The 14,136-nt window shown below is 40.3% G+C and overlaps 1 protein-coding gene across 5 annotated transcripts in view; it reads left to right on the top strand.

Moving 5' to 3' along the window:
* LOC138005844 (lipoxygenase homology domain-containing protein 1-like) overlaps positions 1–14,136 on the top strand; it is a 66,811-nt gene that overhangs the window by 16,657 nt on the left and 36,018 nt on the right. For all 5 annotated transcript variants that reach the window (XM_068852027.1, XM_068852041.1, XM_068852021.1 and 2 more), the window contains 11 exons: positions 1,025–1,209; positions 2,161–2,350; positions 3,453–3,649; positions 5,219–5,384; positions 6,023–6,088; positions 6,851–6,892; positions 8,009–8,172; positions 8,753–8,945; positions 9,280–9,443; positions 12,868–13,060; positions 13,929–14,095. In XM_068852027.1, coding sequence (XP_068708128.1) covers positions 1,025–1,209; positions 2,161–2,350; positions 3,453–3,649; positions 5,219–5,384; positions 6,023–6,088; positions 6,851–6,892; positions 8,009–8,172; positions 8,753–8,945; positions 9,280–9,443; positions 12,868–13,060; positions 13,929–14,095 — 1,727 coding nt within the window. The remainder of the gene's footprint in view (positions 1–1,024; positions 1,210–2,160; positions 2,351–3,452; positions 3,650–5,218; positions 5,385–6,022; positions 6,089–6,850; positions 6,893–8,008; positions 8,173–8,752; positions 8,946–9,279; positions 9,444–12,867; positions 13,061–13,928; positions 14,096–14,136) is intronic.

Genomic DNA, 14,136 nt, shown 5'->3' with positions numbered 1-14,136 from the left:
TTGATCATCGTTGACTTTTACATGTATGAGTGTAAATGGCTTGCACCTCAAATTTTCAATGCACAGTCCTGTCATTTACGATCCCACCTATAGTTTAACATCTCACAAGATGAAGGTTAAGGGAAGTTGCAGTCTTTTCTGCATGTATAGATTTAACACTGTTTTTAATTGCTAGATTGAGAAATGGAATATTGCTCAGCCTGTTTTTTCACTGTAACAGCTTAACATAAGTCTTAAGCCCCGTTCAAACGGTCATGATAGTTGATGATAGTTGATGATAGTTTCAACTATCATTCACTATCATTGACTATCATGTTTGCGATCAAACGGTCCATGATAGTTCATGATAGTTGACGAAATCGCGCAATGTGCTGGCGTAGCTAACTGGTACCTAGTCTCCTACCGCGCGCGATTGTAAACAAACAATGTAAACAATGTAAACACTGTAAACATCCCGATTGTGGTAGTCATCGCAAAAAATGTTCCACAAACATGGCCGTGCCTCGTACTCATCTATTAGGTTGCATATCAAACTACTACTCCACTTCTCGTTGTCTGGTTTTTTAGCTTTTTTAGCTTTTCTCACTTTCTCGCTTTCATTGTCACTGTCGTCCGAATATTTGTCCAAATTATTGTTTTGTTGTTCCTCACAGGACGATGGCAAACTTGCATTGAGCCCGCCTTGGTTACCCCCGCTGACCGAAAAACTATCATGCACTATCATCCGCTCGGTCAAATGGAAAAAACTATCATGAACTATCATGTCGAATTTGAACATGTCCAAACTGCATGATAGTTGATGATAGTTGATGATAGTGAATGATAGTTCGTGTTCAAACGTGCGTGATAGTTGAAACTATCATCAACTATCATCAACTATCATCAACTATCATCAACTATCATCAACTATCATCAACTATCATCAACTATCATGACCGTTTGAACGGGGCTTTAGTAAAATGTTGAGTGTGGAGGGAAAAAATGAGAGGATTTCATCTGACATTTTTAAATTCAAACCGTTTAGATTCAGATGCAACTCACACAGTATCTGTGCATCTTGGTGAGGTGCTAAACCCAGAAGCCACACTGTACATTTATCTGATTGGTCAAAAAGGAGAAACAAGCAAAGTGTTCTTGAGGCCGGAGGAACCACTGGAAAGAGAGAAAACATACAAGTTTACATTGGCTTTAACTGTTGACATAGGAAAGGTATGACAACTGTAAAGCAATTTTGTTAAGAGTTTTCTTTGTGATTTTGTTGTGGTCTGCAAGTTGAGATATTTCTTTGATTTTGTAATAATCATTTTGTTGAGTTGTTTATATACGTGTAGTAAAATTGTTAACCACTGATAATTTCTTTAAATGGAAGTTGTTGCTAAAGTTATCCATGGATGCCCATGGTGGATTTAACCAGACCCCATAAAAATTATAGAATACTGGGCAAAATAATAAAAATTTTATCACTGACCAACATGAACAGCTCCCCAAAACAACTGGCAACCATTGGCCCAACATTGGCCAACAGTCTGTCAACTATCCACAACATAATGACCAATGGTCTTGGGGGGCTGTTACTCATTTTTCAGTAAATCCTGCCCCTGCATTTTATTATTTTGTGGCTGGCAAACCTTCAGGGCCTAGCCATCAAACTTCTTTTGAAGGTACCTAAAAAATGGTTGGTGGGTTATGAAAGGTTCTCAAAAAACTCATCAAGAAACTAAACACAAAAGAACAAATCCTGGCTTTATCTAATTCTGCAGGCACAATCCACTTGAGCCTGCACTTGTGTATTGAACCACTGACCAGAAGACCATTGGCCTCATAGATCACTAAGTGTGAAGGCTGGGACATTCTTGAGGGGCTATTAGTTCTATTCGTTCTTTTAGTTCTTGAGGGGCTATTTAAAGTTCATTGACAATGGTTAAAATTGGTAAACAAGTCCTTGTCAAACAACAAACAAATTCATTTGAAAAGACAATGCCAGGAAATGCTGTGAATTTTGCCTACTTAAAAAAATTCGACAGGGCAATATGTTTTCAAACTTTTAATGAATTTTGAGCAACAAAAAGTCAACCCAAAAAAGTTACTCACAGTGGTCACACACACTCTTTTTCATTGTTATTTAACCAAATTTAAACCAATTCAAAACCCTCACTGCAGATTGAGAAGATCCGTCTTGGCCAAGACAGTCGTGGTTATGGGAAGGGACTATTTGTTGACAGTGTTAGAGTATCACCAGTGGACAGTGATCCCATCTCTTTTCCGTGTGCCTGCTGGCTGGCAGAGGATGTGTGGGACAGTAAAACAGAAAGAGAATTACTGCCAGGAAAAGCTGTCAGGAGACCAGAAAGTATGACATCTGTTTAGAATGTATGCAGAGTTAACACAACACCTATCACCCTTTGTCTGACGATCTTGATCTGTTTTGCACAATCTTGTTTTCAAGAATTTCTACATTGCAAAGCACATTGTGCATCCAATAGTGGGCAGAATGGCTGGATGTCAGGATTTTTAAAGCACCACTCTCACTGTTCTGCTCTTCTGAAAAAATGTTCGAAGAGTGGAAGAGATCTCTAGATAAAAGGGAAACGGTTGTTGCAGTTGTGATAGATCTTAATTCGCAAGGCATTTGACTCAATCGATCACAGTCTATTGCTGGCTAAACTTGGTGCGTGCACATGGTCTTTCCTCATCGGCCTTGCAGCTGATGGCCTCTTTCCTGACGGGCGGCAAACAGAGACTTAAAGTTCATGGGATATGTTCTAGTTACAGGGACGTTAACGTTGGTGTACCTCAGGGTTCCCTTCCAGGGCCTCTTCTGTTTAACATTTTTATTAATGATTTGAACTTTTTCATTCCTTGTATGTCTTTAAGGCCTCCCCTGCCATGCTGCAGTTTGTTGTGAACTCTGAGCTTAGCTTATTGTCATCCTGGTTTGATCAGAATCATCCAAGGCTGCTGCCTAAGAAAATTTTAAAGGGGCCCTCAGAGCTAAACGCTGAGAACTTAGGAGCCCAACATATGAAGTGAAAGGTGTTGCTGTGAAAAATTAAGGCGCCCAGAGCTATTCTTTGGGAGCCCCAGGCTACCGGGCTCCTGTTAGGAAACAGCCTTGTCATCTCCTTCTGGTCATGTTCTTATAAATACGACATTGTTCTAAATGTAGTTAAATACAATTTAACCTACTTAACAACGAGGAGCAAGCGTTATAGTTGTGGGCATTGTTGTTTAGCGTTGCGTTGTATTCTTAGTGTTGTTTTTTAGCGTTGTGTTGTTTCTCCAAGCCTTTTCGACCCTATTACACCCCTATCTGCATTGCATGAGAAATTGCATAGGAAAATGACTTTAAAAAGGTGGAGAGATTCCCCTTAAATAAAGGGAAAATTATATGAACCAGTTCAGTAATTTTTAATCCTCTTTGACTACATTTTTTAAATCGTCTATTTTCACAGATGTTGCTTACAGCTTGACATTCAAGACTGGTGATATGCCGTATGCTGGCACAGATGCTAACGTAACACTGCAGTTGTTTGGTGATGAAGGACAAACTGAAAAGATCATGCTACGTCAGGAATTGGGAAAAACCTTGAAGAGATTTGATAGGGGACGTACTGACAGATTTACTGTGCAGACCATGGATGTTGGAAAAGTATGATCAAGAAAGGGTTGGATCTTGAAAGTTTAAGTCATTTACCATCTCTCATAATGTATACCGTGATTCAGGCTCGCCAAAAACAAAAGACTAAACAATAATATTAAGTCATTGTTTCAATAATTTATTTTGTTTGTTTATTGTTCAAATGATTTGTTTATTTTTATTATTTTTTTAAATTGAGATGTATATATATATTCAATTTTTTGGAATAATGACTTTAGACTTAAAAACAATACAAGCTGCTTACAGCACCGAATGAGAGCTGCTACATTACTGGAAATTTTTGCTACAGCATATCGCTGTTATGGTCACTTGACCAATACCTTTCTTTTCTTGGACATAGTAGATTGCTGGAAAGAAAAAATAATTTGAGGCCTTTCCCAATCAAATTCTAACCCTTTGAAACCATTACCTCAAAAGAAGGGGAGCAATGGCCCCTTCACCTGACCCGTCCAACTCAACATTTTCAGGAAGAAGTGAAATAGCACAGCCCAGTCTCGGCAAGATATGACATAGTGATACACTGTAGTGTCCTGGTTTGACCAATTTAGAACAGAGCAAATATGGATGGAATGGGAGTTTCTCAATAAAAGATTAAATAATTATAATTATTGTTTTCAACACAATGCAAAGCCGGAGAATTTTGCTTGTCATGGCCTGTCACTTGACTGTCATTTTGTTTATCCAGTAAAATAATGAATATTTGAATGGTTTTGTCGGTGTAACGTTTTTGGCATTCATACTGACCTTATGCAATTAATATGATTCTCAGTCAATGCAGGAAGAAGCCAAAATACCAGAAAATTGCATAATACTGATCGGAAATAAATGTAATACATGCAGACATTTGCTCATTGCCCGCATTTTTCCTTGCCCCTTCAGGGCTTGGAAAACTACTATGCAACGCGCAAATGGGTATTAGTACATGTATGTGTAATCAAATGGCAACAAGTGAAATTAGGAAATAATTTCACGCACGTTTTGTGAAAATTCTGATAATTTCCCGAGCCTTTAGGCGAGGGAAATTATCAGAATTTTGACAAAACGCAAGTGAAATTATTTCCTAATTTCACGAGAAAACCATTTGATTACCTTTTAATGTCGTGGGTGACAAATTACGCTCACAACCGTAATTGTAAAATCGCTCGAGTACTTGATCCAACTGCTCAGGAAGAATCATCTCCAGGTTTTTCTCAAGGCTAGTTTCGTCACACCACTTCTCAAAAACTCTCACCCAGTTAATTGTGCTCTTTCACATATTTAACGTTTCTGCCGCTTCTTTTAATTTCGTAACTTCTTCAATGGTCACTGTCTTAAATCTAGACGCCATCTTGGCTCTGATCGAGATACAAGAGATGTTACCATGGCAATTTTGTAATTTCACATGTGAAATTATAAATTAATTAACGCTGAAATTTTGGGCCTAAATTAAGGAGTAATTTGTCACCCATGATATTATATGTTAAACCATTTAATAAGGTGTATTTATCTCTTAGGCTTTATAATAATAATGATGATTATTTATTATTCAGCAGCCTTTTCATGTTTACTGTTCTTATCCAGGTTGAGAGAATCCGACTGAGTCATGACAACTCTGGTCCAAATCCAGAGTGGTATTTGGAGTTCTTGAGAATAGAAATCCCTGATCGCAATGAGAAGTATTTCTTTCCTTGTAATCGCTGGCTAACAGGAGATGAAGACAGACGAGTTGAGGTGGACGTTTATCCTGGTAATTGACAATAAACAATGTTCTTTCCTACTAATTAGCTACTCCGGTGATGCTCTATGAAACTGTTGTGATTCTCAGGATTTCGGTAAAAATCTTGGGGTCTTCTGGAAAGCATTGTGTTTTTGGTCACTTGGGATTAGTCCCTGTTTGGAGTTGTTTTGTTTTCTGTCTTTTGTTTCTTTTGTTTTACGTAATTTCTGCTCCAGTACTTGCAGAAGCTGCCAAAACTTGAGAGGGCTAAATGCCTGAACCAGCAAATCGTTAAGTGATAATTTTCAGGTTCAATGTACTGGCGTACTGGTAATGATGCAAATCTTGACCTCCCTGATTTATAATAGGGCCCTGACCTAGGGCACCCCTAAATTTAAAATTTCATTTTCGTTTTTTCTTGACACTTGATTGCTCCTTTTAAAATTGAAGTTATGGTGAATCGACAAGACTTTTGTTCTTTTTAATAGCAAGATAACTTAGATATAGTATCTTAAAGAAGCAGTACCACCACAAGACAACTGACACACAATCAAACTGCCACAATTGTTATTTCTGATACCATACATGCAAGTCTAATGATCTGGTGACATTTTGCTACAGGACCTTTTGTACAAACTTTACGAAAATGTTATCATTGTATTTCTCAGTTGATGAAAATGTTGTGCAGGAGGAACAAATAACAATAACCGAAGAACATTCTGTTGAATCACCTGGTAAGACTCAAATAAAACCGTCCTTCAGATGTTAAAATTCAAGTTCATTCAACTGATACCGTGCAAGCAGTTGGTTTCTCCTACGAGAAACCAACTGCTCGCAGGGTATTCAATTGAAAGGTCGCTTGCGTAACCAATCTGCAAGTGACTGACTAGTTAAATAACCTTTGGACACGTCAAACTCCCTAGGACACCCCCAGTTCAACTGTCTAACGCCGGACAATTTTACTGGAGTGGAGTAAAATAATTTGGCATTAGAATGAGTAAAATCTATTAAAGTCTCAATCAAGAGTCAGTGGGTTAATTGATAAGTCGTATTCAAATTTCAAAAAATAAAATGTTGAATATCTTCGGTAAAAAGGTGCCGCAGGTTGTATGCAGGTGACCGTATTAAGAGAAAAACCTTCTCTCTCATTTTTAAGGTTAACTTGAAACAGTTCTTTGCAGAAGTTATGTGGTGTTTCCGGCTCCAAATTTGGCTACAATTTGAAAAAATTACAAGTTTCTGGAATGTACATGTAAAATGGCTGTTGGTTATGCAGCAGCTGACTCACATGAACACCATGTACCATAGGACATGGCCATTTTTGGTTGATTGGTTTTATTTGCAATTTTGGCATTTTACTAGGAAAAAATCATTTTGGTTGGTTGAGTTCACCATCTTTTTCAATCAGCTGTGAATATTGTTACAATGTAGCTCTGGTTGTTGAATTGTTTGACTGTGGTAAATAATAACTTTGTTTCATTTTTTCTTGAATTAAGCTCCTGAACCCGAACCCGAACCAGAGATGGCAGAATATAAAGGTACAAAAGTTTGTATTACTATCTGTATGTATTTTTCAGTTTAGTTTTATTGTTAAAGAATTTGTCTTCAGTGTGAGATCTTCAACACGTGAGCATGATGATGTAGAGATTAAAAGGCAAGCATGTTACTGCTGAATCCCAATAGTAATTATTGTCCAAGCATATGCCATAAATCAAGTGTAAAATATGCATCATTGGCACTTCACGTTACCCAACGAGCGGTACCGAACGGTTAGTGCGAAGTCTTGCACGCACGAGCACGTACGATGAAAACAGAAAGTGGCCTTGATTCAGAGCGCTGATCAACAGGATTTGTTTCAACATCATTTGCTAGACTTAGTATTTTACTCTGTCTAACGCCAGACGATTTTTTGCCAGACTTAGTATTTTAATCTGTCTAACCCCAGACGATTTTACTCGTCAATGGGGAGTCCCCAGGAGTCAATCGGTTAAAAGCAAAGGGAAATAAAGCGACAAAGGCACATTTGAGTAAACCAAAGACTCACATAGTAAGTTGCCATAAATGTGCTTTTTGTTGTAAAGTAGGCAGGTAAATTCCCTCCAGATAAAATAGAAACAACAAAATAGATCAAAACTTCCCTTTCGTGCGTAGCGAAAATTCTTTACCTTTCACAAAATTGTTGCGCAGCCCGTACGTCCGTCCGTACAATGTGAACTTCCACAGCAAAGCGACATCAAAGTGGCGGACTGATCCGCTAAGAACGAGACACGCGACACCGACTTACCCTTCTCTCTCCGTCGACGATTTCGGATATCGACCACACATTATCTTTAGGGGAGAAGGTCGGCGACATTTCCCAGTTTGTTTTCTTATTAAGGCTAGGAGACTCACCTACCCCAAGATGAAATATTTCGAGATACTTACCCACTACTACGCATGGTCTAACAAAGAATTCGAAAAATCTTTTACTCCGACCCTTTGGAATGTTGACATCTGACACCGGAATTTTGATCAGGAAATATTATGTTGCTTACTTGAGTTATCATGCCCCATTCTAAACCGAAAAGTTCTCCGTCCTTCGGACCTCGCACTAAAAACAGTCATGGGACTGTAAATAGGATTATATTTATCGGTTGATCTGTTCCCATTTACAGTGTCTTTCAGACTTGGAGAGGTATTGGATCCATACACCAAACTGCACATGGTGATTCATGGCGACAAGGGTGATACAGACAAGATTTATTTGACTCCTAAAGGAGGGAGACTAGAACCTGGAAAGCTTTACACTGTCACAGTGACCACCGCAGATGTGGGAAATGTAAGTGGATATGCCACAGGCCAACCAAATATTGTTCCTGCCGCAGTGAGTGAGCCTGAAGGGAACGAAGGAGGCAGCTCTCTAATCGGGAGAAGAACGCATTTTTCTTCGAAACGCAAGGGATTGTGGTCAAAGGCGCAAGGAGGAATTAATAAGTGCGGTGTGATCATCAGAGCCTGCTCTGAGTCTGCCTGTTTTTGAGTTCAAACTGCAGATAGTTTCACGGTCAATTACAAAAAAATTAATTCGAAATCGTTCAATGAAAGAGGCCAAGAACGTGGAATGTTGTAGGAAACAAATCTTTGAAGCACCTCTCCAATTCTCAGGTCTGTGCGATACATCGTTTGAGTTATTTGTCGAAGCGTTTCATACAACTTTAAAATATACTAAATTACGTAAATGGTAGAAATGCTGCTTGCGGTAATTTAAGGAAAGGAAAGGAAAGGAACTTTATTTAAGTGTCTAGTCGTTCTAGCGCTGGAGCAGTAATTGGAGACATTGTAAACTGAAATTAACAATTCATGCAAATCAAGTCAAGGTCTTTTCCTACCACCACCCTGACAATCTTTCTAAATTCCAGGTTCGTAACATCAGCCTTGGCCAGGACAATTCATCTCCCAACCAGGGGGTGTTTGTTGAGGAAGTGGAGATTTCAGCTCCTGACAGGCCCCAGGTGGTGTTCCCCTGTCGTTGCTGGCTGGCGGAAGATGAAGATGATGGCCTAACCACACGAGTTTTAGTTCCGGGACAATCGCTAAGTTCACAATACAACAGTAAGAATATCTGAAATAAGCGTGACCATTCTTTATATTATGGTAAAATCTTGTTGGGGACAGGTATTTGTCTCAAATCCATTGCAGTTTTGCTGGTTTTTGAGAATTCAGCGGATCAAGGAGAGGGCAATCCAATTGCAAATTTCCAAAGTGAATGTTGTTCTTTCAAATGCAAAGAAATCGCCCAGTTTTTGAAAGTCCCGTAATTAAGATTTGTATTGTTAGAAGAACAGGTATCACTCCAAAGGGCTACGAGACAGGAGCTCGGCTAATAATGTTTGCTTAATCAGTATGAGAAAACCTTATAACAGCTTTTGTTAATTTACTTTCCTAGTTGGTTTCCGGTTGGGAGAAGTTTTGGACCCAGACACAAAACTCTACATGGTGCTTCAAGGTGACAAGGGAGAGTCGGGCAGAATTTATTTGTTGCCCGATGGATCCAAATTTGAACCTGATAAGTTCTACAAAGTCTCCGTCAACATTAAGGACATCGGAAAGGTAAATTCTTTTGGTGTATTAGGTAGAATTTCCTTCAAATAATGTTTAAATGCAGCCGTATCCAATTTAACAGAATTGCCAACAAGGAGCGGTTGTCCATCCTCTGTGCTCAGAGGCAGTCACACATTAGGAAATTGTATCATTGCTCTGACGTGAAACAGCTAAGGGCTGACTGCTTCTTGTCGTTAAAGCTTCATAAAAGCATTAAAATTCTAACTTCTTTTTTTTCATTTGAGAAGTTACGTAATCATATATATTTGTAACTAACAGGCAAGAAAAATAAAAACTAAAACCGGCTGGTGCTGCAAGTGCATCACGATTCTTTTTCCTCTTTTAACCAATGATATTATTTTGTCTTGTGACTTTATCGTTGCCGTCGCTGTCGCTGTTGCCTTTTAATTCAGGTGTTGTTAGACGGCCCTACGATCTATTGTCCTCGTGCGAGAGAAGACTAGAATGTGTAATTGTGTTGTAGTGTTGTTCGTCCATTTTTCTTAGAAGTTTTTTTAAGTGGTGGTGTTTTCGGCTCTCCTTCCTTCTCTCTTTCAGTGATTTTATCAGTGTGACAAGTGCCTGCCCCCTTCTCCCCTCAGTGGTGCGTGGGGCTAATAAAATAGTTGCGCTGGATTTGCCCCCCCCCCCCTCCCCCCTTCGTCTTCGTTTAGGTGCTTACTTCCAACAAATGAAGCTCATAGATATTTCACTAGAGCCCAACCTCCACTTTCAAACGCAGTTTTTAAGAAAATTTATCCACGGTAGCAGTCGATGGTCGCTCATGAAAGGCTTTCCCCAGATTATTTTGTTTCATAATGGACTTTATTTAAGGTTCTGATGCACTAATTGGGGACACGTAGAGAAATCAAATCATAGGTTGGTTTTTGAGGAGAGGGGAAAACCGGAGTACCCGGAGAAAAATCTCTCGGAGGAGAGTAGAGAACCAACAAACTCAACCCACACGTGACACTAATACCCTGTTCACACCAAAAAAACATGTTTAATTAAACAAAGCTTAACGAAGCCATGTTTAATTAAACATGATTAACTGATCAACTCGTTGACACCGAACTACAAGAGCTGACAACAACGCAGCCTCATGTTCATGCTCAGCCTCGCGTTCGCGTAATTGTAATTGACGTAAAATTGTACATCATCATACAACCACAAATATAAACAAAATGGCGGATGCGCGAAATATTGCGCTTTTGTTTTGGAAAACACGGAGAGAAGAAAGCCGAAAAATCGCAGAAAGTCGCGCAAAGCCAGGAGACGACTCTACCGATACCTCCGCCGCAGATGTCTTGTGTCATCTGTATTGACGCGGCAACTATTCCAAAGCGCCTCAAGTTTACGTCGAGTTTGGCGTAAAAGCAGGTCTCAGTCTTTTTGGGAGGAGACCTGCCAAGGCTGGAGCGATAATGATTGGGTAGAGAACTTCAGGATGTCGAAGGATTCGTTTGAATATCTGTGCGCTGAACTATCACCCCATATCGCGAAACAGAACACGAACTTTCGTAAAGCCATTGCAGGTCGCCATCGCGTTGCAATTACTTTGTATTGGCTTGCCGACTCCGCTCACTACAGAATAATTGGAAACTTATTTGGCGTTGGAAAATCCACCGTGTGTACAATTCGGATGCCGTGAAAATTCAACATAAGAAATATAATTTCAAGGAATGAAAGTTTCAAAATCGCTCATAAGCTAGTCTAATTTCTTTTAACAGCTCGCACAAAATGTCAATACCGAACTGGAAACTGACGCAGATAGTTGGTTCTACTTGTGAAGAACCTGCTCCAGTTTCAGGAGAAATTCTTGATCCTCCTTCCTTCGCTTTTCCGCTCTTTCCTCCTCTCGCCTCTCTCTTGCCGCTTCAGCTTCGAGGAAGCTCTTGTCAGCCGCTTGCTGATACTCCACAAAGGACTCAAACACTTTATCAAACTTTGCAAATACATCAGAAGCGGTTTTCCTCTTTTTATATGCCTTTTATAAGACGGCCGACTGACGGGGTACCGGCTTCTTTGTTTCATCGGCTTCCGTCGCACCTGAAGGAACACCATGGCGACCGCCAAACTTCAATCGGTTGCATAAACGTTATAGCCTAGAGAGAAATAAAAGATGTTTAAGACTTATGGTATAGTTATCTTAATATTACACTGTAATACGGATACACCTGTCTTGTATCTGCTTGTACAGTACGCATATCAAAAACTCTCAAATCATACTGATTGAACAAAACTTTCACAGACGTCGTCAGATGTTGCTTTTGGACACAATTCTGTTGTCTGGCCCTCCAATCGGAGAGCATTTTATAACTCTTATTTGTCACCGCTGTCACATAATTGAGAGGTTTGTGAAGGTTCTCTGCCTTTTCTTTGCTGCTGCCAGGGTTGTTTACGTTCGGCTCAACGTTTTCTGCTCTTGTTATTTCTTCATCATCCCACCCCATCTATGGAAATTGTTGCGGACTTTGGTTTGGTACATGGTTTGTCCGACAAAAACTCGTCCACTTCGTCGAAGAAAGCCGGCTTCTTCTTTGGTGTGGCATTTCCCGTCTTGGTGCATTCGTCTTTGTAGTTTTAAAAGGCGCTTATCAGAGTGTGGAGGCGCGGTGGCCTCGTGGTTAGTGTGCTCGACACCGGATCGAGTGGTCCGGGTTCGGGGCCTGGCCGGGGACATTGTGTTGTGTTCTTGGGCAAGACACTTTACTCTCACGGTGCCTCTCTCCACCCAGGTGTATAAATGGGTACCGGCGTAATGCTGGGGGTAACCCTGCGATGGACCAGCATCCCATCCAGGGGGGAGTATAAATACTCCTAGTCGCTTCATGCTACTGAAACCGGAGATAAGCGCCGGCCTGATGAGCCTTCTGGCTCTTAAGCAGAGACTTTACCTTATCAGAGTGTGAATTCGTGTCTTGCAGCTGCCGTCGTCTCTGTCTTCATAGCCTGCAGCTCGAAGATATGCCGCAATTACTAGCCATATAGGCTTTTTTCCTTTGCATGATTTTAGCTGTAGCTGGATAATCTTGTCTCCCCACTTTTCATGTAACAGGAGGGTTTCTTTGTGCTCCCAGATTCTTCCGCGAGTTTTGGTTTCTGCCGCCATTTTGAATGTATTTTATTAAACACGATTGTTAAACTACCTCGAGAGGTAGTTTTGTTAAACACGGTTTTAGACGTGTTTTGTTAAACACGCCCGCAGTGTGAACGGCCAGTCTTATTAAATCTGTTTAACAAAACAAGTTTTAAACATGTTTAAGCTTTGGTGTGAACGGGGTATAAGTCTGGAACTGAACCCGGGCCAAATTGGTGCATGGAAAGCGAGTGCTCTCGCCACTACGTCATCCCTGATTGCATGCGATTAAAATCCCCACGTGGTGCAGGTGCAAGTGATCTGAATACAGATTACTCTTCTTTTAAAATACAGATTGAAAAGGTTCACATTGGACACGACAGCAAAGGTCGAAACAAAGGAGTATTTATTGAAGAAATTGAAGTGACCGCTGCAGATGTTCCTAAAGTGGTATTCCCTTGCCGCTGTTGGCTTGCTGAGAGCGAAGACGATGGCAAAACATCGCGTGTTCTTGCTCCTGGAGAGTCAATCATGCAGCCATATGATAGTAAGTAATACATAGAGATTTATGAAGAGTGCATATGGCATTACGCTCCAGGCTTTGTGTTTGTTTCTTTTTTCATCTTATTGTATTTTTAAAATTTTCACAAAAAAGGAAGAAATGAATCATTTCCTCTGTAAGTTTTTGCTTTTTTTTTTTTTGCAAGTTGTTAAACTTATGCAACAAATTGTACATGTTCATTTGAAGGTCACTTTCTAAGATTATAGAATTTCACGCTGTTAAGCCTACTGACATATTAGGCATTGTAACGAACCGTCGCTATTATAATCCACAACCCACATACAAATTGTATAAGATCTTTGAAAAAATCACCCCGATACTTTGGTGAAAGGAAGACTGGATCGACTCACCGCGCTTGCTAGCCTCTGAACGCCGACCTATTTCTAGCCTGCCAGCAGGCTCTCCGAGGGACTGGGGTTGGGAGTAGACCGCAGAAAGAGAGAGAGCATGCTCGCAGGCTAACGTATTACCGGGCGTCTTTTCTTTCCCCCGAAGAGGAAACGACGAAGAAGGCGAGAAACGACGGCCGGAAATACGTCTGAGTTCGTAGACTACACACTTGCTCTCCAGCGCTTTTAGCCGGTCGAGCTGCCTGCTTGTGAGGCGGTCGTACAATTGAAATTTAGGGGCGTTAATCCGAATTATAGATACCACCAAAGCTTATAGGTCTCTATATCAATTAGCAAAGACGTAGCCTTTGGCGTGCGCCAAAGCTGTAAGTTTTCCTTCGAATCATTTGTGCTGAATTTCCCTATTTTTTTTGTCCCTGTAATTAATTGTTTTGTCCTCAATTAACTTGAATATCATGTGCTATAGACTTAACTTGATTTGAAACGTGTTATTCCTCCAACAGTCGCATTCCGTCTTGGAGAGGTTCAGGATCCTCGCGCAAAATTATACATGATTCTTCACGGCAAAAATGGCGAATCTCCAAGAATATACCTCACTCCGACTGATGGCAAAAAGTTCGAGCCTGGAAGATTATACACAGTGTCTACAAATCTAAGAGATATCGGACCTGTAAGTCAATAATTTTTGTTGTTGCTGACTTTGACCGTTAA

Source organism: Montipora foliosa, chromosome 1 (genome assembly GCF_036669935.1).
Source record: "Montipora foliosa isolate CH-2021 chromosome 1, ASM3666993v2, whole genome shotgun sequence".
In the NCBI taxonomy this organism is placed as follows: domain Eukaryota; kingdom Metazoa; phylum Cnidaria; class Anthozoa; order Scleractinia; family Acroporidae; genus Montipora; species Montipora foliosa.
The sequence above is the reverse complement of the archived record's forward strand: the minus strand, read 5'-3'. Positions and strand labels throughout refer to the sequence as shown.